Source organism: Diabrotica virgifera, chromosome 6, assembly GCF_917563875.1.
Source record: "Diabrotica virgifera virgifera chromosome 6, PGI_DIABVI_V3a".
Classification (NCBI taxonomy): domain Eukaryota; kingdom Metazoa; phylum Arthropoda; class Insecta; order Coleoptera; family Chrysomelidae; genus Diabrotica; species Diabrotica virgifera.
Genome location: NC_065448.1, coordinates 1,732,789 through 1,759,898, shown reverse-complemented (window position 1 = coordinate 1,759,898; position 27,110 = coordinate 1,732,789). Strand labels below are relative to the sequence as shown.

General features: G+C 32.7%; 1 protein-coding gene across 1 annotated transcript; it reads left to right on the top strand.

Moving 5' to 3' along the window:
- Window positions 1-1,732: 1,732 nt before the first annotated feature.
- On the top strand, window positions 1,733-26,821 carry LOC114324946 (isocitrate dehydrogenase [NAD] subunit gamma, mitochondrial). The gene is made up of 6 exons (XM_028272873.2): window positions 1,733-1,988; window positions 15,227-15,366; window positions 15,509-15,618; window positions 16,167-16,370; window positions 20,379-20,653; window positions 26,517-26,821. Exons 1-6 carry the CDS (start codon window positions 1,817-1,819, stop codon window positions 26,747-26,749), a joined length of 1,134 nt encoding a protein of 377 aa, XP_028128674.2. The 5' UTR covers window positions 1,733-1,816; the 3' UTR covers window positions 26,750-26,821.
- Window positions 26,822-27,110: the final 289 nt, after the last annotated feature.

The following is a 27,110-nucleotide window of genomic DNA, read 5'->3' as shown; positions in this document are numbered from 1 at the left end:
GAACTTTTTTTTTCTCTGATTCTGGCCTTGGTTTAGAACTAGAATCTTTAGCCACGTAATTGTATAACTTATCACTAAGTCAGGTGTAATGTGTAGTGTGTGTGTGTGTGTTGAGTAAGTGTCTTGTTACTCTGCAAAGTCGACGTCATTGTCTTTACAAAGAGACGCTAATTAGGAGAACTTAATGCATAATGCATATAAGTTATTATTGTCGCCTTTTATGTAATATGTATCTAGATCCGCCACTGGACAACATAAGCTATTGCACAGAATAACTAACCATATGGTTAGTTATTCTGTGGCTATTGTAACTGTCAAAACTAATTAACTTAAAATTTATTTTTTGCTTAAAACCTATGATAACCACACACTTTATTATTGTGTTTTAAGAAATTAACGAAGATCTATAAAAGTGATTTTGCAACTTCCAAGAGAATAAAATCAACTTTGAATTGATTTATCATTGTTTATCACTCTTTATTACTCTTTTCAATTAAGAGTAAACAGTAGCGATCAACAGGTAGCAACAAAATATAACTTCGGGAGATAGTATCATAAACTTTGGCAACAGCGGTAATCTTTGACATTATCTAAGATTAATATTTTGACAATATCATAATCGCGCTAAATGGAAGTAATAGAAAACGATTTTATTATTAATAAATAGATATTTATAAAAATAAACCAAAATGGGTGAAAATTTTATGTTAAGATAGGTATTTAGATAGGTATTTGCATGAAATATCTAATAATAAAACAATAATAAATAATCATTTTTTGTTGTGAAGCGAAACAAATTTCGATTTTCGCATAATTTTGGCACGGTTTTTAATGGACTTTTTCTTGGAAGGTTTCACTTTATTTTTCGTTTGATTTACTTTTTCCATTTTGTTAAACTATTGATAATATTTTTAGAATAAAAAATCCTCCCAAAACTTTATATACTCGCATTAGAATTCGAAATATTTTTAAGTAAAATATACTTACCTACCTATATATAACTAAAACTCACAATTAATAACAATATATTCTTTCAAAGAGGCCAACAACTTATACAACAAAAAATATATAATAAATTAACTATCAATAATCACTACTTTCCTATGAAACAACAATAACGAATTCTTAAATTAACATACTACATTACATACTACTGCACTGAACAGATATCGATAAAGATGACAGAACAGATTAGAGAAAATCTGACGCAGGTTTGTCAAAATGACAGTAATAATTTCTCTATGTTGCCTAATTAGTTATTTAGTTATAATATGTTCGATTTCTTGTTAAAAATAAAAAATTTTAGTAGTTCCAAGATTACACAAAATCTAGGCATGGGATAAAAAAGTTATTTGAAGAAAGTTTTTTTTTCTTCTTAATGGCGGTACAGGCTTCTTTTTTCAATATTTTATTTAGTTATAGAGTAATTTCCACGTACTAACATATTTCTGAAATTGGGCTCTATACCGCCATTCTTTATTATATTACGAATATGTGTGCCAAATATCTCGACAAAATATTCAAAATTAGAGCCGCAATCTTGGAACGCGTTTGTTGCTACCTGTTGATCGCTACTGTAGCCTCTTAAGGTTCTTGCCCTAGCAATATAATTCAGAAAGTGTTTTTACAAATAAATATACTTTTAATTTGGACGCCGGCCCTGGCCTCCAATTATTAGTTTGTTATAACTCAGCGGTGATAACTATTATTAATACTTATTTATCTAACTGAAATAATAATTTGCTTTAAATTTTCAAAACATTGAATTGTGTCAGTGTGACACTGTCACGGACAAAGTACCTACGTGTAGAAAAACATGAACAAATTAGCCAGACAGCTCGGGAATTTGGTGTTAACGAGGCATTTGGCAACTGCAGCTGACACTTTCGCTGGACTAGTGAAGAACAAGCAGGTGCCTATATGGAGTACTTTGTCACCACCACCAGAAAATACTCATGGGGGAAGGAGAATTGTTACGATGCTGCCAGGTAAGCCTTTCTATCAAATCATCTCCTTATTTGAATTTTTCTTCTTCTTCTTCAACCTATGTTCGTCCATTGCTGGACATAGGCCTCTTCCATCGATCCATCCTCTTCCATTTGCTTCCATCGATTTCTACTCTTGGCAATTCTCATCCACTGCTTGCCCGCGACTTGTTTGATATCATCTGCCCACCTCTTCTGCGGTCTGCCTACTCCTCGCCTGTTCTCTCTTGGTCTCCAGTTTGTTGGTCTCTCTGTGTCCATTTTTCGGGATTATCTCGGGCAACATTCCCGGCCCATTTCCACTTGAGCCTTGCTATACGTTCTGCGACATCAGCAATCTTTGTTCTTTCACGAATGTCTATATTTCGAATCGTCTCTGAAACTAATCCCTAGCATAGCCCTCTCTATCGCGCTCTTTGGCTTGTACTGAGCTGCTCTAAGGTTTTGTTTGTAAAGGCCATGGTCTCCAGTCCATATGTAGTTACAAGCAGGATACATTGTCATAAACTCTACATTTTAGACGCATTAATTGGTATATCATTAAGAATAAACAGTTTTTTGAGTACAGTTTCCAAATTTAACATTCACAATTAACAGTTTGAGTACAGTGTTCAAATTTAACAATTCATCTGCTGAAAATCCAGTCCACTGACGAAGGTTGCGGAGCCATAAATATTTCTTCCTGCCAATTCTTAGTTTTCCCTCGCTCTTTCCATTAGGTATTAACTGCAGTATCCAGTATTTGCTACCAGTATCCATGATCATTATATGCAACAGATGTTCAAGTTTTCTCTTTTTTATCATCTTCGTCAAGTCACCCTCACCTAGACCTATTTTACTTAGAACTTCTATGTTTTAAATGTGTTAAACCCATGAGATTTTAAACATTCTACAATATGACCACATCTTGAAGGCTTCTAATTTGTTCATCATATTAATCTTCATGATCCAGGTTTCACATCCATATAGTAATACAGGAAATACATAACATTTTACAAACTTAATTCTTATTTATAAGTTCAGCTGACAATTGCACAGTATAGATCTAAGTTTTATAAATACCCCTCTTGCAATTTCTATACGAGTTTTAATTTCTTCATCAGGATTTGGTGTCTTGTTTATCCAATATCCTAGGTACCTATTTAAAATGATTAACTTTTGTAATGGTCTCATTGTCGACAATTAGTTGCATAGAGCCAAAGTCTTGTTTACTAACCACATGTCATATTTTTTCTCGATGTTGCGTCTGTTGATTCGTTACAAATTTTACTTTTATCTGTAAAAAGTAAAAAAGTAATTGTTCACGCAAATAAGTTTATAATAATTGGTTTATATGTGAGTAATTTTCACCTTGATGGTAGGATATAGTTAAAATTTTCGTCATTGTGAGTCTTTCAACCATGGAAAACATACAAAAGATGCATAAACATTCAACCACATTTTACAAGGCACCAACCAATAAACCTTTTATGTAAGGATTGACAAGAACAAGATTTAATTTACATTTAGATTTCTTGTTCTATTTTTCTGTTTTATCACTTGTCTTAGACCGCTTCCAACCTTTCTATCCATCTTGTCCTTAGTCCTTTACTCCTTCCTCTTTCAATGAGCTTCCTATCTAAAACCAGCTTGGAGATTCCTTCTTTTAGCATTAATTTGATTCTGTCTAAACCTAACGTAACTAAACCTAACTTGACCTATAACCATCTATTTCGCACTTGACAAGGATTCTAATTTTATAAGTCTTTGTTCTATTAACAAAAAAGAACTCTAGAGAGAAAAAAAATAGAAGAACTAACCAACAACGAATGAAAGAAAGAGAGCAATAAGAGGGAAACTATAATATCCAATAAACAGGTTAAAGACGAAAACATTTATAAGGCGAAATAATGTAATAATACAAGGTTTGTCAATATATATAGGCCTAATCTTCGAAGAATATCTTCATTTTGGGCTGTCAATATTACATTGTCTGCATAGCAGAATTTTAATTTCATTGTTCCCTATTCTATATGTTTTTCTATTATTGACGCTCTTTATGTGAATCCCCCAGTCTTATTCCATTGTCTGTATCTATAGGTTCCGTAAGTTGTTCATCTATTTTGACTGTCCATTAACAATTGTTTTGATAGACGTTTTCTAAACAAAAGCTAAACCAGAGTTACAGTACTGAGAAGAGTCGAATTGAGGAAAGAAAATCTAACAGAAGAGTACCTACCTATGGTTTGTAAAAAGCTAAAGGAAAACGGTGATGATGCCTTTTTCGCTTTTGGTTTATTTAGTGTACAAACATCCTCTGCATTATTTGTTATACATACTTAGTTCATTCTTATCTTCGTCAATAACATTTCTTGAGCAGTTTTTAGTTCATTAAAAACATTAAATACTCGGACGACACGGTGGTATTCGCCGTCAGTTATGAAGCCCTCCAAGAGTTAATAAATAGGATCACAGAAGTGAATCAGAGATATGGCTTCACTAAACATTAAAAAAAAAGCAAAATGCATGTGATCTCCAGTGGCGTAACAAACTCCGTCGGGGCCCTCCCGCAGAATTGGATATGGGGCCCCCTTTAAAAAATTACTAAATGCGACATGTTGTGTAACAAATACCTATATGTGTTAGAGCCCGGTAAATCAATGTAAAATATGGCGATACCGTGTAATTTTCAGTGTCACCACCGAAGTGGTAAACTCAAGACTTTTCGAGATATTTATGAGTAAAAATGTTTATTGTTCATAAAAAAACACGTTTTTAGGCGATTTTTCGCAAATAGTTCAAAAAGTATTCGATCGAAAAGAATATTGTTAGCAAAAATGTATCTAGCTTATAAAAAAAATAAAACAAAAATGAAGTCTATCGACTCAGTAAAAGAAAACTTATACCTCATGAAAAGTTTTTCTTATTCGTCAAATTTCAAATCGAATATTTCAACGTGAAATAACCAAAAAATGAAATAGTATTCGGGGAAATTCAAAATATAGTTAATCCCATTTTTTGGTAAAACATTGTGAAAATCTCCCCCTATTTAGCACCCCAAATGAAACTACTCATTATCGCCTTACAAATTACCTAACTTTTCTATTTGACCTGTAAGTTTAACCGGTTCAAAGTGCTTATTTTTAAAAGGGTTCTAGTTGAAGGGCTTGAACGAGTCACTAATTACGAGTATATGCAAATTTTAAACAGCCATGTCTTAACCAATTTTTGTCTTACAGAAAAATAAAATAAAGCCAAAATATTTATAAAAGCAAAACATTTCTATACTTTTTGAGATTTTTCGTATTACTAATACTTTTTAATTTATTTCGAAAAAAAGCATTTTTCCAAAATAAAAAAACTGTAAAGTTTTTTCAAAAATAAGAACTTTGAACCGGTTAAACTTACAGATCATATAAACAATAAATATTTAAAGTTAATGGTAAGCGCTTATGATAAATTTTATTTTGGGTGCGAAATAGGGGCAGATTTTCACATTTTTTTTTTACCAAAAAGGGGTCAACTTTATTTTGAGCGTAACTCGTATAGTTTTGGTGCTAGAAACTTTTATAAAAAATAAAAATAAAGCTTTTTTTTTGAAATATTTAAAAAAGTTTTAAGAGCTTTTCCCGAAAAGTGCTTCATTTTTTGGGTATTTCAGGTTGAAATATTCGATTTGGAATTGGACAAATAAGAATAATTTTTCATGAGATTCAACTGAGCTTGTACTGTGTCGATAGACTTCATGAATAAGTACACCATTTTCTGTATCTTATAAGCTACATTTTTGCTACAAATATTTTTTCGATATCTAATATTTAATTCGATAAATACTTATTTTTGAGTTATTTGCGAAAACCCGTCTAAGAGCGTTGTTTTTTTTTTGAAAAATAAACATTTTCAGTCGTATATGACTTGAAAAGTATTAGCATAGATAAAGAAACTCTATAGAAGAACAAAAGTTGCTTATAATTAGTCAATTTATACATTTCCGGACTTATTTTAAACGTATGTTTTTCACCCCAAGGAGGGGTGTCACCCCCCGAAGTAAAAGCAACCAACGGCATAAATCCGACTTTGAAGGGGAGTGTAACTAGAACCTAAATTCAAATTGTCAAGCAAATACGTCAGTCGTAACGCTGATAATTTCACTCAAAAACTGTCATGAAGGGCCGGTTGTTCGAACGCTAATCAACAATGATCATTATTAATTATTTAATTACTGTCACCAAAACTGTCAATGTCAACTTTGTTTGGGTTGCTGAAAACATAATTAATTACAATTATGAGATTTATTATTAATTATGTTAATAATTATTGTTATATTAATTGATTATAGTCTCAGAATTGTAATTAATTATGTTTTAACAATTGACATTGACAGTAATTAATTATTTGATAATGATCATTGTTGATTATCGTTCGAACAACCGGCCCTTAGTGATCTATTGGTGTATTCATGCATTGTTTATGACGACTTACATTTTTCATCTTTATTGGTATAAAATAAAATAGAACAAAAATTACTAAATGATTACATTAGCATTATTCTATGAGATCAACAACTTTCTTCGTGCACTATCAGCGAATATATCTACAATTTTATTAATTCGGATGGACAACTTCATTTTCAATACTGCACTGCTTAAAAAACGTATGTATGCAAATAATATAACAACACATTTTTACATATATTAGACAACAAGATGGGGCCCTTGACATATTGGGGCCCCCGTAAGCTTCATGCTGCGGGGGCCTCTGTTATGCCTCTGGATAATTGTATCGAAATACTAAACGTAAGTAAATTCGGCAAATTGAAATTCTCAAATCTTTCAATAGTCACGTACAAAGCATTATAGTTTATTGTCGTTACCATAAAATTTCGGTAGGCTGGAAGGGATTAAGTTTCTAGATATAATGAAAAAATGATTCACTTGGCAAATACGTCTATTTAGAAATTTACGTTTTTAATTTTAAACACACAACGTAAAATATGTAATATAACAATAAAAGATTTTTACATAATATCAGATGACAAGATGGGGCCCCTAAGCGATTGGGGCCCCCCGCAAGCTTCACGCTGCGGGGGCCTCTGTTACGCCCCTGGTGATCTCTAGCAGAAAGAATAGCAATTTGGACGAATCCGTGTGATAGGTCAACGAATAAAAAAAGTAAAAACATACACCTACCTTGGTACAAACGTAAATGAAAATTGAGGCCATTCACTAGAAATCAAAAGTAGGATAGAGAAAGCAAGATCTACATTTCAAAAAATGGCTACTCAAATGTCACGATTTATCAATACCCAAAAAGATCATGTTACTACGATGCTATATCTTCCCTACTGTTGTATGAAGTTGAGTCGTGGACTCTCACAGACGCCACCTGCAAGAAAATTGAGGCTATCTAATTGTGGCTTTATCGTCGAACCCTGAAGATATCTTATACCGACCACGTTAATAATCAAGACATCTTATTAAGAATATAAAAAGAAAAGGAGCTCTTAACCACAATAAAAACAGCCAAAATCGAATAAAGATATGGATTCATGCAACTAATATTATAGGGAAAAGTAGAAGGAAAACTAGGACCAGGAAGGCGAAGGATTTTCTGGCTGAAAGATCTACGTACGCGGTTCAACACAACCACCACAAATCATTTCAGAGCAGCATTTTGCAAAGTAGAGGTACAGATTGCCATGATGGTCGACAACATCCGAAACGGCTAGACAGTAAAAGAAGAAGAAGAAGTTTATTCTATTTCTAGCTCTTTGTCACCAGGTTTGTGATTTACACAAATAATCAAACTATAATCTAATATTGAATTTCCTTTTGTACTTGATCAATAATAGGTGCATATATATGCGGCAACACAAATATTGATTAATCTATTAATTTATTCCAAGATTGGCTTGTAATATTCCATTTGTCATCCTATCCCGCTACAGAATGTAAACACAATAGAACAGACGTCAATAGACAATATTTAAACGATAAAATGGCAATCACATTAACATAAGATCAAAAAAACAGGCATACATTAAATTTGATGGAACGCTAGATAATAGACCAGGGAAACTTTGATCTTAGATGATGAATAAGATAAACATACGAAAAATTGTGCAATAAACGTGACTTTCTCTTATCGTTCTAATAGTAATACTATTTAAATATTAAATATTTATATGAGATTAATGTCTGTCTCGTGATATCTGAATATGTGATTATTTAATAAGCTAAATTAAATAAAAAATCCACAAGAAAATGAATCTACTGTAGTCGAATGTATGCAGGGCCCCCGTAACCGGGCGTGCAACGCGTGCGGCGCACGCAGGCGTAACCCCAAAGGGGCGCCAAACCGAAGGTTTGGTAAATAAGAAATATTTATTTTAAATGTAACAATCATTTTTTATATACAATTTTAATTATTTCATGAACAACTAGAGAAATCTCAAAAATCAAATATTTTGTTATTACTGAAAAAATAATTATTCCCGTCCTGAAATGTTGAACTTACTCCGTGAAAAAATATTACATTTTGTTGTTCCTTCCTACTTTTTTTTCTTTGAAGTAGCTTGAATTACGTTTGGCATACCATCCAATCGATTTTATGTTGTAAACTAAAGCGACACTCAAAATAGTCAAATAAACATCAAATCACACTCCTTGACGAGTAGAAACATAAATTAACACCCATAAAACGCAACTTAGCAGTTTTACTCCAACAAAAACACAGCTTGCTGTAGCAAGCAGTTTTTACTCCTATAAAGTGAATCTTTTACTCGAATTTATGATAATTACCCTTAAGTAAACAAATACTCTATCAATTATGATTATGTATTCGACTTGAGTATATTTTCCCTTCTCGTCTATGTGTTTATTAGGCACAAACATTATTTTTACTGTTACTGGTGAACCGGTGAACGGGTGGTTTCCTGCAGTGAAAGGTTTAAAATTTTATTTTATATTGGTGTTAATAATTACCTACGACTATTATTGCAATATATGCAATATTTGGGTTTGTTCTGCCCTGATTTTAAACTTTTGTTTTCGTGTAAAAAATATTTGGATAAACTTTTTTATTTGTTGTTATTTTAAGTGGTGTGGAAATTAAATTAATTGTGAAAATTGTAAGTATCATAATCATTGCATAGAATAATAATAATTCATTTTAAATAGTTATAATCGGGTTTCCTCTAATAAAATCTACAATTTACAATTTATTTTGAAAAAAAAAAGAAAATAATTGAGACATTGTAACTGCGTAACTTAGAACCATATGGGAAACTTTTTTATTATTAATTTTACGGAAAAAAATTATTCTTCACAAAATGCTTTGCATAGTCCAAAAATTAAAATGCAACCAAATATAAAATTGTGTCAATCTTATGAGTATCAAAAATATGAATTTCGATCAAGAGTACCTTATATTTCACAATATCGAAAATTATTATTATGAAAAGTTGTTTGGAATTAATTAAAAACAATGTTTTAATATGCAATTACATCCTTTTTTGAATTTTTTTTCTCAAATTACAGATACCCAACGCCCTTTTCATTTATTACGAATAATGCGATAACTCTTTTATTGTTATTGTTTAATTCAGTGTTTCCCAACCTTTTATGTCTGGCGACCCTTTCTGATGTTTTTTCATATTCGCGACACATCCCTTACCTATGAAAATAAAGAACACAATTAATGTACCATAAAAAGTTCTTTCTAAAAAGCTTTGCATGGTCTAAAATCTAAGATGCAACCATCAAATCCTATCAAATTTTTTCAATTTTATGTGAGATATATGTAAAAAAAATATGAGTTTCGATCAAAAGTAAAGTGCCTTTCTAGATCACAATATATTTCAATTAGAAGGATGTAATTGCATATAGAAACATAGTTTTTAATGCTGAACAACTTTTCATAATAACTTTTCAATATTGTGAAAACTAGTCGTACTTTGGTTTTGACCGAAATTCATCTTTTTTGACATACCTCGTATAAGATTCGTAAAATTTGATATTTGATGGTTGCATTCTGAGTTCTAGCTGACAATGCAGAACTTTTTATGAAGAATAACTTTTTCTCGTAAAATTAATAATAAAACAGTTTCCCATATGTTTCCTAGTTATGTAGACACCCTGTATAAAATTAGTTTGAAAACTTTGAAATGACAAAATATTATTGTTTATTTATAGTGCAGTCACTGAAGGTGAATATGAGCTATTACCTCCGATTTCGTTGAACCTCCATCGATTTGCACGAAAATTGGTGAGTGGTTAGAGGATATCTCAAGGAACAAAGGTGACATGGTGCCAACTTGCGCTTTTACCCTGGGGGTGGATGCCACCCCTCCTCGGGGGTGAAAATTATTTTATAAAAAATAACCCCACAATTCGATAGAGCGACAAATTATAAGCAAAATTTGTTATATAAAGTTATTAAAATAAATCAAAACTTTTTGAGTTATTAAAGATCAAAGATTTTAATTTTTCGTGAGAAAAATGCACGTTTTTAACCGATTTTTTATAAATAACTCAAAAACTATAAGTTTTTACAAATAAGTTATTATTATTGTCAAAATTGAGGTTAATAAAAAATCAAATAAATTTCTTATTAGAAAAACTTTTCAATGTTAACTGAAAGTGAGTTATAGGTAATTGAATGTATATTTCTTTCGTCGAGTACCCAAATCTAAGTATTCAAGCTTAAATACTGGGAAAATGATGCATTTTATAACATAAACTTATTAAACATTTGTCAAAGCTCATTGAAATATGTATCAAATAAGTGCTCGAACAAGTTGATAGCATTAAAGTTTATGCACCAAAAATGTTTCAAAATGTATCTTTTAAAAAAATTTCTAAAAAATGTTATTGTTTTTTTGTAAATAACTCCGTTAAATTTTAAAGTAGCAAGTTCATCTAATAACAGGTTAAAATTTTATTTCAAGAGCTATTAAAAAACGTCAAAATAGTCATTTATACCTCTTACTTTTTAAAAATAAAAGGTTAAATGGCCCCGGTTACATGGTTCTCGCAGCAATATTGAAATTTTAAACGTTTCTATCTCGGTTATTTTTTACTCTACGAAAATAGTAAAATGGGTAAAGTATTTGTTACAGAAAAAACTAAAATTTAGTTATTTATCATTTTTTACGTATATTGAGTATTTTTGGAGTTATTATCAAAAGAAAATGAAAAGTACGATGATTCTAAAAATTCTGATTTTTTTAAATTATACCTTTTTTTCAAAAATATGCATTCTAAACCGGTCAAATTTGTTGAAATAATTAACTATAATAACATAAAGAAATTATTGTGAGGATTACTACAAATTTTAATTTTTTCGGAAATGGCGTATGTTTAGTTTTTAACTTTTTCCTAAAAAAATCGAAAGGGTTCTCTTATTTTCATCATAACTTGCTTAATTTTGATGCTATTAACTTCTACTGAAGCTCATTTGATAGGTATTCCGAAGTACTTTGACAAGTGTTTAACAAGTATATTCTATAAAATGCATCGTTTTCCCGTTATGTAAGCTTGAATACTTAGATTTGAGTACTCGTCGAAAAAAAATATACATTCAATGACCCATAACTCACTTTAAAATAACATCAGTTTAGTTCTTTAAGTAGGGAGTGTATTAAATTTTTTATTATCTTTAATTTTAGTAATAATAGCTTTTTTACAAAAGCTTATAGTTTTTGAGTAATACGTGAAAAACAGCTTTAAAACATGCATTTTTTTAAGAAAAAATAAAATCTTTGATATTTAATAACTCAAAAAGTATTGATTTATGTTAATAACTTTATATAACAAATTTTTCTTAGAAGTTGCCCCTCTATCGATTTCTGGTATTATTTTTAATAAAAAAATTTCACCCCCGAGAAGGGGTGGCAACCACCCCCAGGGTAAAAGCGCAAGTTAACATCCTGTCACCTTTGTTCCTTGAAGTATCTTCTAACTACCTACCAATTTTCATGAAAATCGATGAAGGTTCAACGAAATCGGAGGTGAAAACCTTCAGTGACTCCACTATTACTTAAATGTATAGTTTTAATTTAATATGCAGGGTGCTTCATTAATGTTGCAAAACATTTAAGGGGAGGGGAAACGCGCAAAATGTCGCCTCTCAAAATTTTCAATGTGTTTTAAATGTATTCATTTTTTTTAATCCTGAGAAAATTAATAATTATTTTTAAAAAATTTAAACGCAGAATGAAAGATAACGTTATTGCCGAGGGCCGACAGTCCCTTAAAATAAATAAAACGTTTCTTTTGAATTAAATATTTGCAATTATTAAAAATCGCACTAAATTTTCTCTTTTATTTTCACCCCTGTAACTTATTAAAATAAACATTATAGAAGTTTTCAGGGACTTTCGGCCTCAGTAATAATGTAGTCTTTCATTTTGGGTTTAAATTTTATATGTATAGTAGATTTAAAGGGCGCTAAAATATGTCCCGCACGCGGGCGCCAATCAGCCTTGCGGGGGCCCTGACTGTATGTATAGGTACCATAAATCACAAAAAAAAATATTAAAAAATTCCTTTATCTTCTTCTTCTTACTCTTTATAAGCAATTCTGCTTGTTTATTAGCGGATTGATACCTCTATGGAAGGTTGTCACTCCATCTTTGGCGCGGTCGGCCGATACTTCTTCTACCGATTAGTGATTTAGACCTTTTCAGGCCTTTTCTTGCTATTTTGACCACACGTATCTCACCCATTCTGCTTAAGTGGTTATTCCACTCTTTTTTCTATTTAGTGTCTATTCGTTTATATATACACTTTACGTTATATTTTCTTCTAATGTATTCAGTCCTCTCAGCGTATTTCCTATATTTTTCCCAGTATTCTCATCTTTGCCGTTTCCAGTAGTTTTTGTATTGTGGCTGAATCGGGTTTTGTTTCTGATGCATATGGCCTTATTGCTCTTACACTAACTTATAAATTCTTGACTTCATTCAGTGTTAATATGCCGGTTTCGCCATATAAAGTGTTATTAAGGCATCCTGCCAGTCTATTTGCTTTTTCACTTCTTTGTCTAGGTCTCCATAGCTGGACAATGTAATTCCAAGGTATTTCATTTCCATTACTTGTTCAATACTGATGCCATCAATTTTTATTTTATATCTGTAACATGATCGTTGCGTTTGTTGCTCCATGTAACAAAAAAGAATGTGTGTGTACTTTGTACACACTTTGTAAACTAGTGTACTTTGTACGCACGTAAGAAATTATACTTCTATATTATTGTAACGAAAGAAAACTCTTGATCGGCGCCCGTAATAGTAAACAACAAGAGAATGACGTAATCTAATCTTCGCGGCGAGAATCCCATAGAGAAATAACAAGAATAACTTCTTGTTATTTCTCTATGCGTGGGACCTTCCGATTTCTAGGCGAATGCTATATCGACGAGCTATACCGAGGTTACCCTTACGTACGATTATTTCTCGGTCATAATAATGACAATCGCGGTGACACATAGATACCTAATTGAATAAACATTTTCAGTAGTAATTGCACAAGAGCTCTAAAATTATCGAATTTTTCCCTAGTGACACTTTGATAGTTTTCATTTCACGACCCGAGGGGAGTGAAATTATGTCAGTGTCACGAGGGCAAAAATTCGATAGTAATTTTAGAGATCGAGTGCAATTTGTTGCGATTATTTCATGAATAAAACTGTTCAAAACCAAAATTTTATTGTAATTTATTTATGTAAGTACAAATTAGTACAATTAAACACACAGTTGTTATAAATATTTGACGGTTGAAAGTCGTCACTTTTATAATTTTTAAAACATTAATTGTGATTAATGTCACCGAATGCATTTTTTTGTAGCAACGAAGGGCATCTGACGTAATATACTTGACGACGGGATATTATCAAAAATTATCAGTTTAATTTTTATTTCTGTAGCTTTCTATTGGTCAGAATCTCCTATGAATGAAATAATCAATAATATTTATTACCGTACTCCCAAAGACACAAAAATTATAATAAATATATTTACTAAAAACACTAATATATTCTTTTCACGCACACCTTAGTTGCGCTACATAATTTAAAAGATTTAGAAACTACCATATTGTCGTTGTGCGCATGCGCCGGGAATGTTAAAATTTCACCCTCAATCACGCCTAAAGAAGTATAACTTCAAAAATTCAGCCAAAGACAGAAGGTTCGCTTTTTAAGACATTTATTTTAGAATCAAAACATTACAAATGATAAGATAATTAGCCTTAATTACTACTCGTTAATTTCGTTAATAAAATATATTTATAACCTACGTATCGAGCATTAGGTTCGGGTTGATGTGACGATATCTGATACATGAAAGAATACTATCGCGTGGATTAGGAATTACATTTATTAATATGAAACGGAGATATAAGGGGAGGAAATCTCGCTCAGCTCGCCAGCGAAAAAGACATGTAGGGAAATACGATCACCGCTCGTATAAGGATAGGTAAAAGGAAAACCCATCGAAATTCGTTTAACACACCAAAGACGACGGCGGAAAATGGTCGGGATAACTCACCTCTTATACCTCGTTGTTGTTTATTATTCTTCGATCAACGCTCCAAGAATAATAATCAACTAGGCTTTTCGTTCCGACTTTTATATCGTCCGAGACGGTACAAAAACACGTTTTACTTAATTCATTGGCGTACTCTAAACGATAAAATTATATTATCGTCACACATCTGATTGGTTCCTTGTCTCTGTGGACTAATATTTGCAGACTATCTTCATCTTGGGCAGTATGAAATATTGCGTCGTCTGCTTAACATAGTATTTTTACTTCTTTGGTTCCCATTCTATATCCTCTTCCTTTGTTTACGCTTGAAATTAAAATTCCTTTATAAAGAGTATATTTATTAAAAATAACCCTTTAGGGGTACATCACAGAACGTTTTCGGAATAAAAATTCCATCTTCAGTGCTGCTACAAGGTACCTATACATGGTTAAAGCTTCTAAATATATGGGTGGCACCCATTTAAATATTCATATATATGTCATTATATAAAATTGTTCCTAATGATATTATATGATGTTTAAACTTTAAGATGATTTACTTCGTGGTAACGTAAAACTCCCAAATAGGGGATTGCTGGCCCGGTGAGAAACTCTCTAAACGAACCTTAGGTAGCACCTCGCTGTAGTGTAATTTTGGGCATATCTCTTAAATTTTTGTGTTAATTTAGATACACCGTTACTTAAATATAATATATTATGTCAAAATATCTTTCAGGTATAGGATCAGGTCCTCAAATGATGGAATATGTCAAAGAAATTTTTGAAGCAGCATACGTTCCCATAGACTTTGAAGTAGTAGATGAATCTGACGAAATTGCATTACTATCCATCAGAAGAAACGGAGTTGCCATAAAAGTAAGTAAAATAAAGATGCATCTTTTTTGAGAATGATTTCCGGAGTGAAAATCGATCCTTCAAACATGTAGTTACTTAAAAATGTAATGTTCATTAAGTTATTTAAAAAAATGAATATATTTAGTAAGATTACTGTTTTTAGGGTCATATTCCATCTTTGGCGGATACTTCCTCCAACGTAAGTCTAAGGGCTCAACTGGACTTATTCGTATATTTAGTACATTGTACAAGTTATCCTAATGTACGATGCAGGTAAAAATTCGTTAATAAAAGAGCTTAGGTTATAATTTTTAGTATACAAACAAGGGTGGGCATAAGTCAGCTGGTGATTGCTGGCACCATTTTTTTCGGCGGGTCGTAACTTTAGATGAAGATCAGAGATGCGAAGGACCAAATATAATTTTGTAGCAGGAAAGCGTTTTGATCTGGAAGTTCGCGCTTTCCTAAGCCCGCACTTTTCTCGATTGATAGGTAGAGGTGGAAACGAAGCGTGGCCTTCAAGGTCACCAGACATTACTCCAATGGAGTTTTAAATCTGGAGCATGCTTAAGAAAGAATTTTAGCGCATACGATTGAAAACGTCGAAGATATCAAGCATTGGTTAACGTCATAAGTCATAAGGGAATTAAAATCAATGTTTCCTAAATGTGTTTCTTTTTTGCAAATATGGCAGCTGACTTGTGCCCACCCTGTATAATGGGGTACTATTTTTTGGTCCATATTAAAGTTAACAGTAAAATTTAATTTCTATCTTCTTGTTTTTGTAACCATGTAGGTACATAATTACTTTGATATTGTAGGTTTCCAGCATTGGACATCTATCTTCTCAGGCAGAATACAGAGGGCGAATATGCAATGCTAGAACATGAGTCCAAACCTGGTATAGTGGAAAGCTTAAAGATAATCACACGAGAAAACAGTGAAAGGTTTGGAAGGTGGGCCTTCGAATTCGCATCCAAAAATGGAAGAAAAAAAGTTACCATTGTTCACAAAGCCAACATCATGTGAGTTTAGCAACTAAGTGTTTCCTTAATTCTTTAGCGTACTTGCATCCAGTCCTGATTACAGACCTCCTCATCAGCTCTCCACTTTTCTTTGTTTTGTGCTATTTGATGCATTTTTTCTCAACGTTTGCTTTGATGTGGTCTAGCCATCGTTTTTGTGGTCTCCCTCTATTACGACTGTGTTCGCGTTGTCTCCAGTGTCCTTCTTTTGTTGTCTTGTTATGCCACGTGTGCTCACATAGCTCCATTGCATTTATGAAATTCTTTCAATTACAACTTCCACCTTTGTCCTGTTTCGTACGCCCTCATATTCCTAACATAGCTCGTTCGATGGCCCTCTTTGTTGTTCTTAATCTATTAGCATTAGCTGATAAACTCTGTATCACGTTCTCTATTCCTTAGGTCATAACTGGTAGAATCAGGGCCCCCGCTACTATATGTGCAAAGTGTGCAATGCACACGGGCGCCATCCTTTAGTTGCGCCAAAACCAAGGGTCAAAAATTGCAAAAATATTTACAAAAAAAATCAAAAAGCAAAAATTAATTTTAAAAGAAAAGTTGAGAAATTAAATACAGTTTACTTTGTTTGGATGACATTATTAGTCTTTCTATAGATATAAAATAAAAAATCCCGCTATAAAAATAATAAACACCCATTCCGTAGACAAAACTGTAGATAAAAAATACCTAACTATGCCGTGATTTCGTGGAAAAATTTCAAACATTGGTTGAACAATAGTGTGTGGGCGGTAATTCTATCTCATCGATAAGCGAACGATTGTGTGGCGCTCAAATGATGAATCGACAAAATTTGAAAATCGCATATCGATCAAATAACTAATTAGACCGGACTGTATCGTCGCCCCTGCTAGCGAAATTATTCCAATTCGATTTTTTTGCACAAACTTACTCAATAAGAGGTCCTTATAACAAATTCGCATGGTGCCAGGCGGTGCCGTGGTCGAAAAATTGTTAAAACAATGTTTTTAAAACAAATTCACAAAAATAATTTTTTCATTTCGAACAATTTTTTTAGATCACTTGGGTCATTCTGAGTAAAAAAGGTCTAGTGTCATTTTTCACTAAACTTGATTGTTGTCGAGTTATACGTGATTAGAATTTAAAAAATGTGAAAATGCCATTTTCAAGGCTTAATAACTCGATTAAAATTTATTATTATGAAAGTCAAAAAGTGACCAAATCAAAGTTTAAAACCCCTCCTAAGATGCTGAAGAAATTTTTGTCATTATTTTATTACAAAGCTGTTGTTTTTAATTATTAACAATTCCAGCTGTATCGTTGCCCACGTTAGCGAAATTATTTCGAATAGATTTTTTTTGCAAAGACTTACTCAAAAAGATGTCCTTAAAACAAATCCACAGGGTTCCAGCGTGGTACCTTGGTCGAAAAATGTTTTAAATAATTTGTTTTAAACAAATTCACAAAAATATTTTTTTTACTTCAAACAATTTTTTTAGGTAACTTGGGTCATTCTGAACAAAAAAGGTCTCTTGTGATTTTTCTCTAATATTGGTTATTGTCGAGTTATATGGCCATTTTCGCATTTTTCAAATTTTAAATCGCGTATAACTCGACAACAATCAATTTTAGAAAATAATGACAAGGGACCTTTTTTACTCAGAATGACCCAAGTTATATAAAAAAATAATTGTGCGAAATAAAAAAAAATTTGCGAATTTGTTTAAAAAAAATTGTTCAAAGCAATCTTTCGACCACGGCACCGCCTGTCGCCTTGTGGATTTGTTATAAGAACCTCTTCTTGAGTAAGTTTTTGCAAAAAATTGAATCGGAATAATTTCGCTAACGGGGGCGACGATACAGCCCGTCTACATGAACAAAATTTGAAAATCGCGTTACGCTGGGTTCTTCATCCACAAAAAGGTGGGATGTTGTGAGAAAAAATGTTCTCGGGTTAAGTTTAAACCCCTAAGTGTGACAAGATGGTCCAGCAGAATTAATTCAATAAACCCCCTTAAACTTTATTCAATTAAGGTTTGTAATGGTGTTGCAATGGTGTTATTTGTTCCTATTTTGCTTTATTTCAAGCACCTACCTACCTACCTTCAAAAAAAAAATAAATAAAAAACATTATCAAAATGCCTTAAGGGGCGCCAAAATCCTTTTTTGCACACAGGCGCCAGTAGTTCTTACGGGGGCCCTGGGTAGAATACAACTGTTGAATACCCTTTTTTTTTAATTTATTGGTATCTTTTTGTTTTTCAACACAACACTGAGTCTTCCTACTGCTGCCCAAGTGCCCAAGTCATTCGATTCTTCTAGTTATTTCCGCCGTTTGATTCATTAAGTGTCATTAACTTCATTTAAATTCATTTTTGAACCGATTTTCGCATATTCTTGTTTGTCCCTTTAACATATACTCTCCTGGCCAAAAAAATCGGGAAAACTTAAAAATGGGTCATTTTTGATGTCTCGAATCTCCTAAACCTGTTGTCCAATTTTAGTTATTTTTTAGTATGTTATAGCCTTATCCTTTAAGAATTTTTATGTAGTAATATTGTTGCTAAACATTTAAATGTCATTGTATACCGGGTCTAACAATAATACTGTGTTTTTTCCTCAAAGTTCGGAACACCCTATGGAATATTCAAGCATTTAAAAAATATTGAAATTAAAACTCAATTGTAGCCTTAGCCTTTCTGAACATTTTGCTTTGTGACTCATTCACTTTTGTTGGATAATGAAAAAGTTAGGTACTTTGACAACTAGCCATGTTCTTCATCAATACAGGGTGTTTCTAAATAAGCGCGACAAAGGGGTAATTCTGCATGAAAAAATAATGACCGTTCGATTTATAACCATATGTCTGCAAATGCTTCGTTTCCGAGATGCGGGATGTTGAATTTTTTCTTACACACTGACGATTTATTTATTGCTCTAATACCGGTTGAGATATGCAAATGAAATTTGGTGGGCTTTAAGAGGTAGTTATTGCGCATTTCTTGACGTACAATTATGTATTTTATATTCACCATTGGCGTGCATATAACCTGGTCATATACCCTGTTTGCACGCCAATGGTGAATATAAAATTTTTAGTTGTATGTCGAAAGATGTAAAATAACTAACTCTTAAAGCCTACCAAATTTCATTTGCATACCTCAACCGGTTTTAGAGCAATAAATAAATCGTCAGTTTGTAAGAAAAAATTCAACATCCCGTATTTCGAAAACGAAGCATTTGCGGACATATGTTTATAAATCAAACTGTCATTATTTTTTCATGTAGAATTAAGCCTTAAAGTTTGTCGCACTTATTTAGAAACACCTTGTATTGATGAAGAGCATGGCTAGTTTTTAAAGTTACCTAACTTTTTTATTATCCAACATAAGTGAATGAGTCAAAAAACATAATGTTAAGAAAGCCTAACCTAAGGCTACAATTGAGTTTAAATTTCAATATTTTTTAAATGCTAGAATATTTCACCGGGTGTTCCGAACTTTGAGGAAAAACAGTATTATTGTTACACTCGGTATATAATGACATTTACATGTTTAGTAACAATATTACTAATACATCGAGATTCTTAAAGAATAAGGCTATAACAGACTAAAAAAATCACTAAAATCGGACAACAGATTTAGGAGATTCGAGACATCAAAAATGACCGATTTTTAAGGTCTCCCGATTTTTTTGGCCAGGAGTGTAGATTAGTTCCTCTGTATTATTGCTTATGAGTACTATATCATCGGCAAATCTTAGAAGACTTAAAAATCTACCATCGATTTTAATTCCGCGTTATTCCCAATTTAACTCCTTGAACACATCTTACAATGCAAGAGTAAGCACTTTTGGAAAGTTATGTTGCTTGTTGTTAGACCTTCTGCTACGTTTATTTTCATATTTGCACTGTCCTATATGTATTTCAGGAGTATTCTATAGCTGAAATTAATATCCCTGGGTACCCGGGCTGTGAATTCTATTAGTAAGGGAGCTCGCTACAGTATGATTAATTCAACCCTATTTTAGGAAATTATCTGATGGTTTATTCCTCAACACACTGCAGGAAATAGCGAAGGATTATCCAGATATAGAAGTAAACGACTTAATTGTGGATAATTGCTGTATGCAAATAGTCTCTAATCCAGGTATGTTTGATGTCATTGTAACCCCGAATCTATATGGAAATATTCTGACGAGTATAATCTGTGGCTTAATTGGAGGACCTGGGTTAATCTCTGGTCAAAATTACGGAAATAATGCGGCAGTATTCGAAGTAGCTTCCAGACATTTAGCATTCGAAGGTAAATATTGTATTATAATTTTCTTGCTATAAAATAGAGTGTTAGGGTGGGGTTCTTTCTCAGTCGGGAGAACAGTTTTGAGTGAAGTACCTCAGGAATCAGTTTTAGGTCCACTTGTATTCATGGCATACTCTAGTGTAGTTTTGTGAATTAAATACTTGTCATTTTACTACTTAGCTTGTATGCTTATGAATAATTACAGTTTTTAATTTATCTTTAAAATACCATGTTTCCTATCATAATATATTTGTAACCCAAGGAAGCTTTTTAATCTCCTTTATCTTTAATTGCAAATTCTTTAATTAACATATTCTTGTCTACCAGTGGCGGCTGGTCAGAGGAGGCAAGAGAGGCTTAGCCTCCCCATAAATTTTTTACACATGCTACACTGTTTTGTTTACTTTGCTATTTTGCTTCGCGTGAGAGATATCCGAAAAAGTTATTTGAACACGTTGTTACAAATAAAGTTCTAACCCCACGTACCAAATTTCATCCCAAAATTTTCGAACTTTTAGTTTTTTCATTATTTGTAGTCAGGATCCTAAAACTGGAGCGGAGGCTGCTGGCCGGAAAATCTAACTTGCTAATGCTCCGCGCAGCCCAGCAACGTTTCTTAGAGCTGCATTATAGTTTAACGCACAAGCTGCCCGGAGGCGTATTTACGTTTCCGTGTTCATTTCAAGACCGGGTAGTTTTGAAATCGGCGGAGCATATCTGCTATCAAACAAGTGTGCATTTCAAGACGTTTATTTTGAAATTCGCAATGGTTTGTAAAAGAACTTCGCGCCTAAAATTATCACAAATACGTGTCAAGTTGTAACATTATTTTATTTTATTTGAACTATTTATCACAAATAGCTCCTTACGTGCAAAATAACAAATTATATATCATTCATTGGATCTGTCAAAACAAAACAATTTTGTTACTAAAGTTACCTTCTTTTTTCTTTATAATGTTTCAAAAAACTCAAAGTAGTGCCAAAATATCCTGTCAAAATAAACTATTACGATACGTATACATTTTTTAGTAATGCACAACAATATGTACTTAAAGTGTTCTATTAATAGTATATTGTACAACAAGAGAGAAAAAAGACATATTTCTCACGAGCGCCGAAGTTTGTTGGCACGAGCCGAGGTACGAGGCGAGTGCCGCAAATCAAGCGAGGGAGAAATATGTCGTTTTCTCACGTGTTGTACACTGTACTTTTTCTATGGATGCGTTTTTGTCAAGAGTTCAAATTTTAAAATGAAATAATTTAGGTGCTTTTATGTAAATTTATGACAAAATTGAAACAAAATACATATTATACAGACATGTAGGTATTTAATATTCTTAATATTTATATACTTTTATTTATTTAAAATTATAGTTACCAGTTATATTTGAACAGTTTTAAAAGGTAATTCCTGGTCAGTTTTGATTTGACACATTTTATTTGACAAAAATATTTGTTTGTATTTTTCATGTTACCATGGAAACCGCGATTCTACGTATGGAACCCGTGAGAAAAAATATTTCTCACTGCAATGGCCGACTTTTCTAACAGCCTGAGAAATTGTTCGTTTTGAATGTATGTAAGTAGTGAGAGAAGTTGCACATTGTATAGCATCCATAGAAAAAAAAATATTTTAGTTTCAGCTAATCAATTATTATTCAGCAAACATATTTTTAGCTATTTTTGAGGAAGAAATATCAGAGGAAGAACAGGGTATATCAATAAACGGAAAAATCTTGAAAAACATAATATTCGCAGACGACACCGCTATTTTTGCAGACAGTTTAGAAGCACTGCAACTAAGTTTATAGTTACCATTTTCTTCAAATGAGTGTTGTTCAAACAACAGAATTTCAAAATCTTGAGAGATATTAGTAAAAATACTTTTAAGCTGCTCCATCATGTTTAAATAATTGATTCACATACACAACAACACAACCCTCAAAGCTAAGTTGATAAACAACACGTGCAACGAATAGACCTAGTTCTATGCACTTGTTTGTAGAATTCCAACGCCACATGTTTCGGTACAAACCCGTGCACATTTCTGGGGCTGGCTCTTTCAAATCAACACCGTTTTGGAACTAAATATGTATCGCCGTTTCGGTGTCCGTTTCAAAACCGCAATGTCTTGAAATGAACACGTAAACGGAAATACGCTGCCCGGAGATTGTGCAAGGGCGGTTGATCGGCCAGTAGCCTCCTCTGCAATTTTAGGATCCTGACTACAAATAATGAAAAAACTAAAAGTGCGAATTTTGTGATGAAATTTGGTATGTGGAGATAGAATAATATATGGAAAAACTTGATCAAATAACTTTTCCGAAATCTGTAATGCAAAGCAAAATATCGGTAATTTAACGTGTTTTTGGATTTGCAGTAGGCCGCTTTTAGAATTAAAAAAATTCAGTTGAGTATCTTAAAAAATGTGAACTTTCAACCTGTATGGACTGCAAAAGTTTAAATCTGTATTTATTTTGATATGCATATCTACTTACAGAGATAGAATTGTTAACAAATAAACGACACAAACTTTGATAATAAACTTTTACAATTTGACTAACTATTTTTAAAATGATATGATATTATGAATTATGATGATATTATAAAATGTAAATAAAAAATGGTAAAAAAAATAGGGCCTTAAATTAGATTTTTTTGGCGGATTTTTTTGCTAGTGCAAATTTGTCTAGATATTTTACAGTTAGGTATAGCCTCCCCTATTGTAAAACTCACGAGCCGCCACTGTTGTTTACCTCAATTCTCTCTAAGTCTGGTCCTGTTATTACAATATAATCTAGATATAATAACAAATATATTATCAGTCCATCTTCAAAAACTTTGTTGTAGCCAATTTCCAAGCCAAGTAATAATTATTCATTTATTTTGATGTTCCAATATTTTGATGCTTGCTTTACTCCATAACGATATTTTATTTAGATTCAATACTTAAACTATCAATAGTGGTCTAACTGTAATCATTTTTGCCATTGATGAGTGTAAATCTCCACAATCAAAACTTTCGTTTTGTGCAAAACCTTTGACTCTATATTCTTCCTTGTCTTGGATGGTTTTGGTTTACTTTCAAATGCCCACTTCGTGTTCAAAATCTCTACCATTTATGGTATTTTCTCTACATGCATAGAGCCATGTATTATTTTTCTAAAGTGATTATATTTCTGTCTCCATTGCTTTTATCCATTATCCATAAATTATAACCTACCTTCTAACTCTTCCACTGTCTCTGGAACCATTTCTACAAAAGACATGGTATAAAAAACGAAATATAACTCATATAGTCACTGTAGTTATATAGTATTTTTATCATTCTTTTGTGACCTTCGGGTAAAATTATATTTTCTCTGTCTTGTAGTCTTGTTCATTTGACTCTCATATTCTTTTGTTCCATCATCAGTAATATTTTATTCTAAAGTCTGCATTCTAGTAAGTGCCTAAAGCCTTCTATATACTCGGCATTAAAATATTTTCTGGTCCCCTTGTAAATTTCCAATCACTACATGATAACTTGGATTCCATAATAATATCATCATGGTGCTCTACCTGGATACTGCCTCTTATTGCGGACAAATGTGGGGTTCTTCACACTGGCGTAGCTAGCATGGGTGACACCCGGGGCGGTAATGGATGGTGTCACCCCAAATACTAAAAATAAAGATTGTTAAAATCGACGAAAATCCGATAAACGTATGTTTTGAATAATGAAAAAATTAAGAATTATAGTTAATGAAATTGTAGTAAAGAGTCTTGAAAAATGTTATTGTCCGCTATCCGAGGCTTGGTAATCGGTTCTATGAGCATTGGCTATAACGATAACGAGGATAACCTACAGCGAATGGCACAAACTTTCAATACAGTGGCGAAGAACTACAACATGAAAATATCGACAGCTAAGACAACCTCCCTGGTAGTGTCAAGGGAATCCATAAGATGCAAATTAGTAATTAACAACGAACTAATTGAACAAGTCTCGAGATTCCAATATCTGGGAATCGAAATATGTAGTTATGGAGATGTTAAAGAGAGCGTCCGAAAGCAAGCAAATAAAGCCAATTACGTGTCATGATGTCTAAGAGATGTCATCTGGAGAAACAAAGATATTAGGCTGGAAGGGAAAGTACGCATACATATACAAATCATGTGTAAGACCGACCATGACGTACGCGATAGAAACAAGATGTGACACAGCAGAAACCAAGAGGATACTGAGAACATCAGAAATGAGAACGTTGAGGTCAATAACTGGGAAAACACTGAGAGACAGAATACCGAACGACAGAATAAGAGATCTCTGTAACATACAAGATATATTACGTAGTACGATGGGGAAGACATTCAAATATTTTCTTTCTAGCTTTACTAGCGGCAAAATCTAAAATCACATTTTCTATAAATATTATTTATGTTTTGTGTTGCTTCATGTTCGATAGTAAGTTAATAAACCGAGGTTATTTAGCCTTGTTTGCGCCATTGTTGCTCGCTTCTTGATTAATTTTAGCTTACTAAAACTTCTCTGATATGAAGCAACCGATACACAAATGGTCATAAACAATTTTAATGCGACCATTCAGTTTGAGAGGGATTCCATGAAATCCCATTCCTCAATGAATTTTATAAAGTCTACAGCTAACCATTTTGAGGCTGTAATATTGGCCGCTTGTCTTCTGAGCCTTGGTATTTATAGCAGGAGGTCTGCTTCTGATACTTCTTCATGGTAAAAGTCACAAAATGTTGAAACAGCTAAATTCAACTGTTCGTGAAAAGCAAAGCAAGACACAAGATCAAAGTCCATGAATGGACATTGAACATTGAATAGGTCAAAACATTCTAGCATATCCTTTTGAAGTTAGGCTCGAAATGTGACTCCTGTATCGGTAGTTAACTCACCATCCATTCCTTGTTTACGTCGAATTAGTTTTTCGTGGGAATGTCGTCGTCCTCATATGTTTTCGTGGCAAAATCTATTACTTTATAAAGACGAAGTGCCCCTATTCTGGTCGCTGATTGATCAAAGGTTATGTCTTTACTTTGCAATTCAATCTGACAAAAATGTATTTCTCTTAGTACATTATTCCAAAAGAAATGATGACATAATTTCTCATTTGAAGCAACAACACAATCAAAATGTTCTGTCAATACTTTAACTGCAGCATAGTGAGCACTCCAACGCGTTGTGGAAAGTTGTTTAACAGATTCTTTGCTGTGTTTAATATTCACTTCCCAGGAGCTAGTGGAAGCGGAAAAAAAAATTAAAAATTGCCTCTACGGTTCCGAAAAATGTTACCCTACATGAATTTTGTGCAAAAGAGTGCTGGCAACATAAATTAATTAAATGATCAATACATCCAACGAAAATGGCGTTTTTGTTTTTTGCTTTAATAATAGTTTGTAGTCCCCCATGTACCTACGCCGCTCATAACAGCTGCATTATCGTATCTCTGTGAATGGCACTTCATAATATCTAAATCTAAACCATCAATTTCAAGCTTCTTGAGAATTTCGTTACTTAGATCAAGTGCTTTTTTCCTTTTAACGTAAAAAATCCAAGAAATGCTTATTTGACCTCGATTTCGTGTGTTCATAAAATAATATCCAATTGTATTTTGATTGTAAAGTGAGTAAAGTTACAAATTAACGATTCGTTCTTTTGTGATCGGGTCTCTTGGGTGTCACCCTTGAAAGGGTGACACCCGGGGCGCACCGCCCCCTCCGCCCCACCCTAGCTACGCCACTGGTTCTTCATATGGGAAAAATTTGTATTCAGTAACCTCTGCTCGAGTATGTTAAATAATAGTAATAAATTTTACTTATAGATCATACCATTAACAGTTATATATTGTTTTTAGATAAGAGGTACGTGAATCCAATAGCCATGATTAACGCAGCAGTCAATCTGTTGTTTTATTTAAACAAGGAACAACACGCAATTTTGATTTGTGAAGCGATATACAAAACTCTAGTAGACGAAAAAATCCACACGCCTGATATTGGAGGAGAAAACACAGGACCAGAAATGGTCAAAAGGATCATCAAAAACATTAGGGAGGGTTTAAAGACTGCTAATATTAGAACATTTTAGTATCCGTATTATTTTTTTATAGATTATAGAATGTGTAACTTAAATAATAAATAAAGATTTTATACACGACTACATATACCTACTATAGAGCTTCTTTTTGTCTCAAATGTGTTACCACAACGATGCAGAGATATGAATGTAGATATATATGCATATTTTAGTGATTATAAAAAAGCATTTGACTGAGTTAATCATCAAAACATTATAGAAATTCTGAGAACAACTGGACTTCATGCACAAATGTTGCGAATTATTTCAGAACTATATTGCCACCAAACGGCAACAATTGAAATAGAGCACACAGCGTCCGAAGATAGATGCACGAATCCGACGAGGAGTGCGACAGGGTTGCGACTTATCA

What these genes read in the sequence shown, in the direction of transcription:
- LOC114324946 (XM_028272873.2), top strand. Translation starts at nt 1,817, where the DNA reads ATGAACAAATTAGCCAGACAGCTCGGGAATTTGGTGTTAACGAGGCAT. An exon ending in AATTGTTACGATGCTGCCAG is followed by an intron (nt 1,989 to 15,226) that starts GTAAGCCTTTCT and finishes AATATCTTTCAG; the next exon opens with GTATAGGATCAGGTCCTCAA. An exon ending in CAGACATTTAGCATTCGAAG is followed by an intron (nt 20,654 to 26,516) that starts GTAAATATTGTA and finishes TATTGTTTTTAG; the next exon opens with ATAAGAGGTACGTGAATCCA.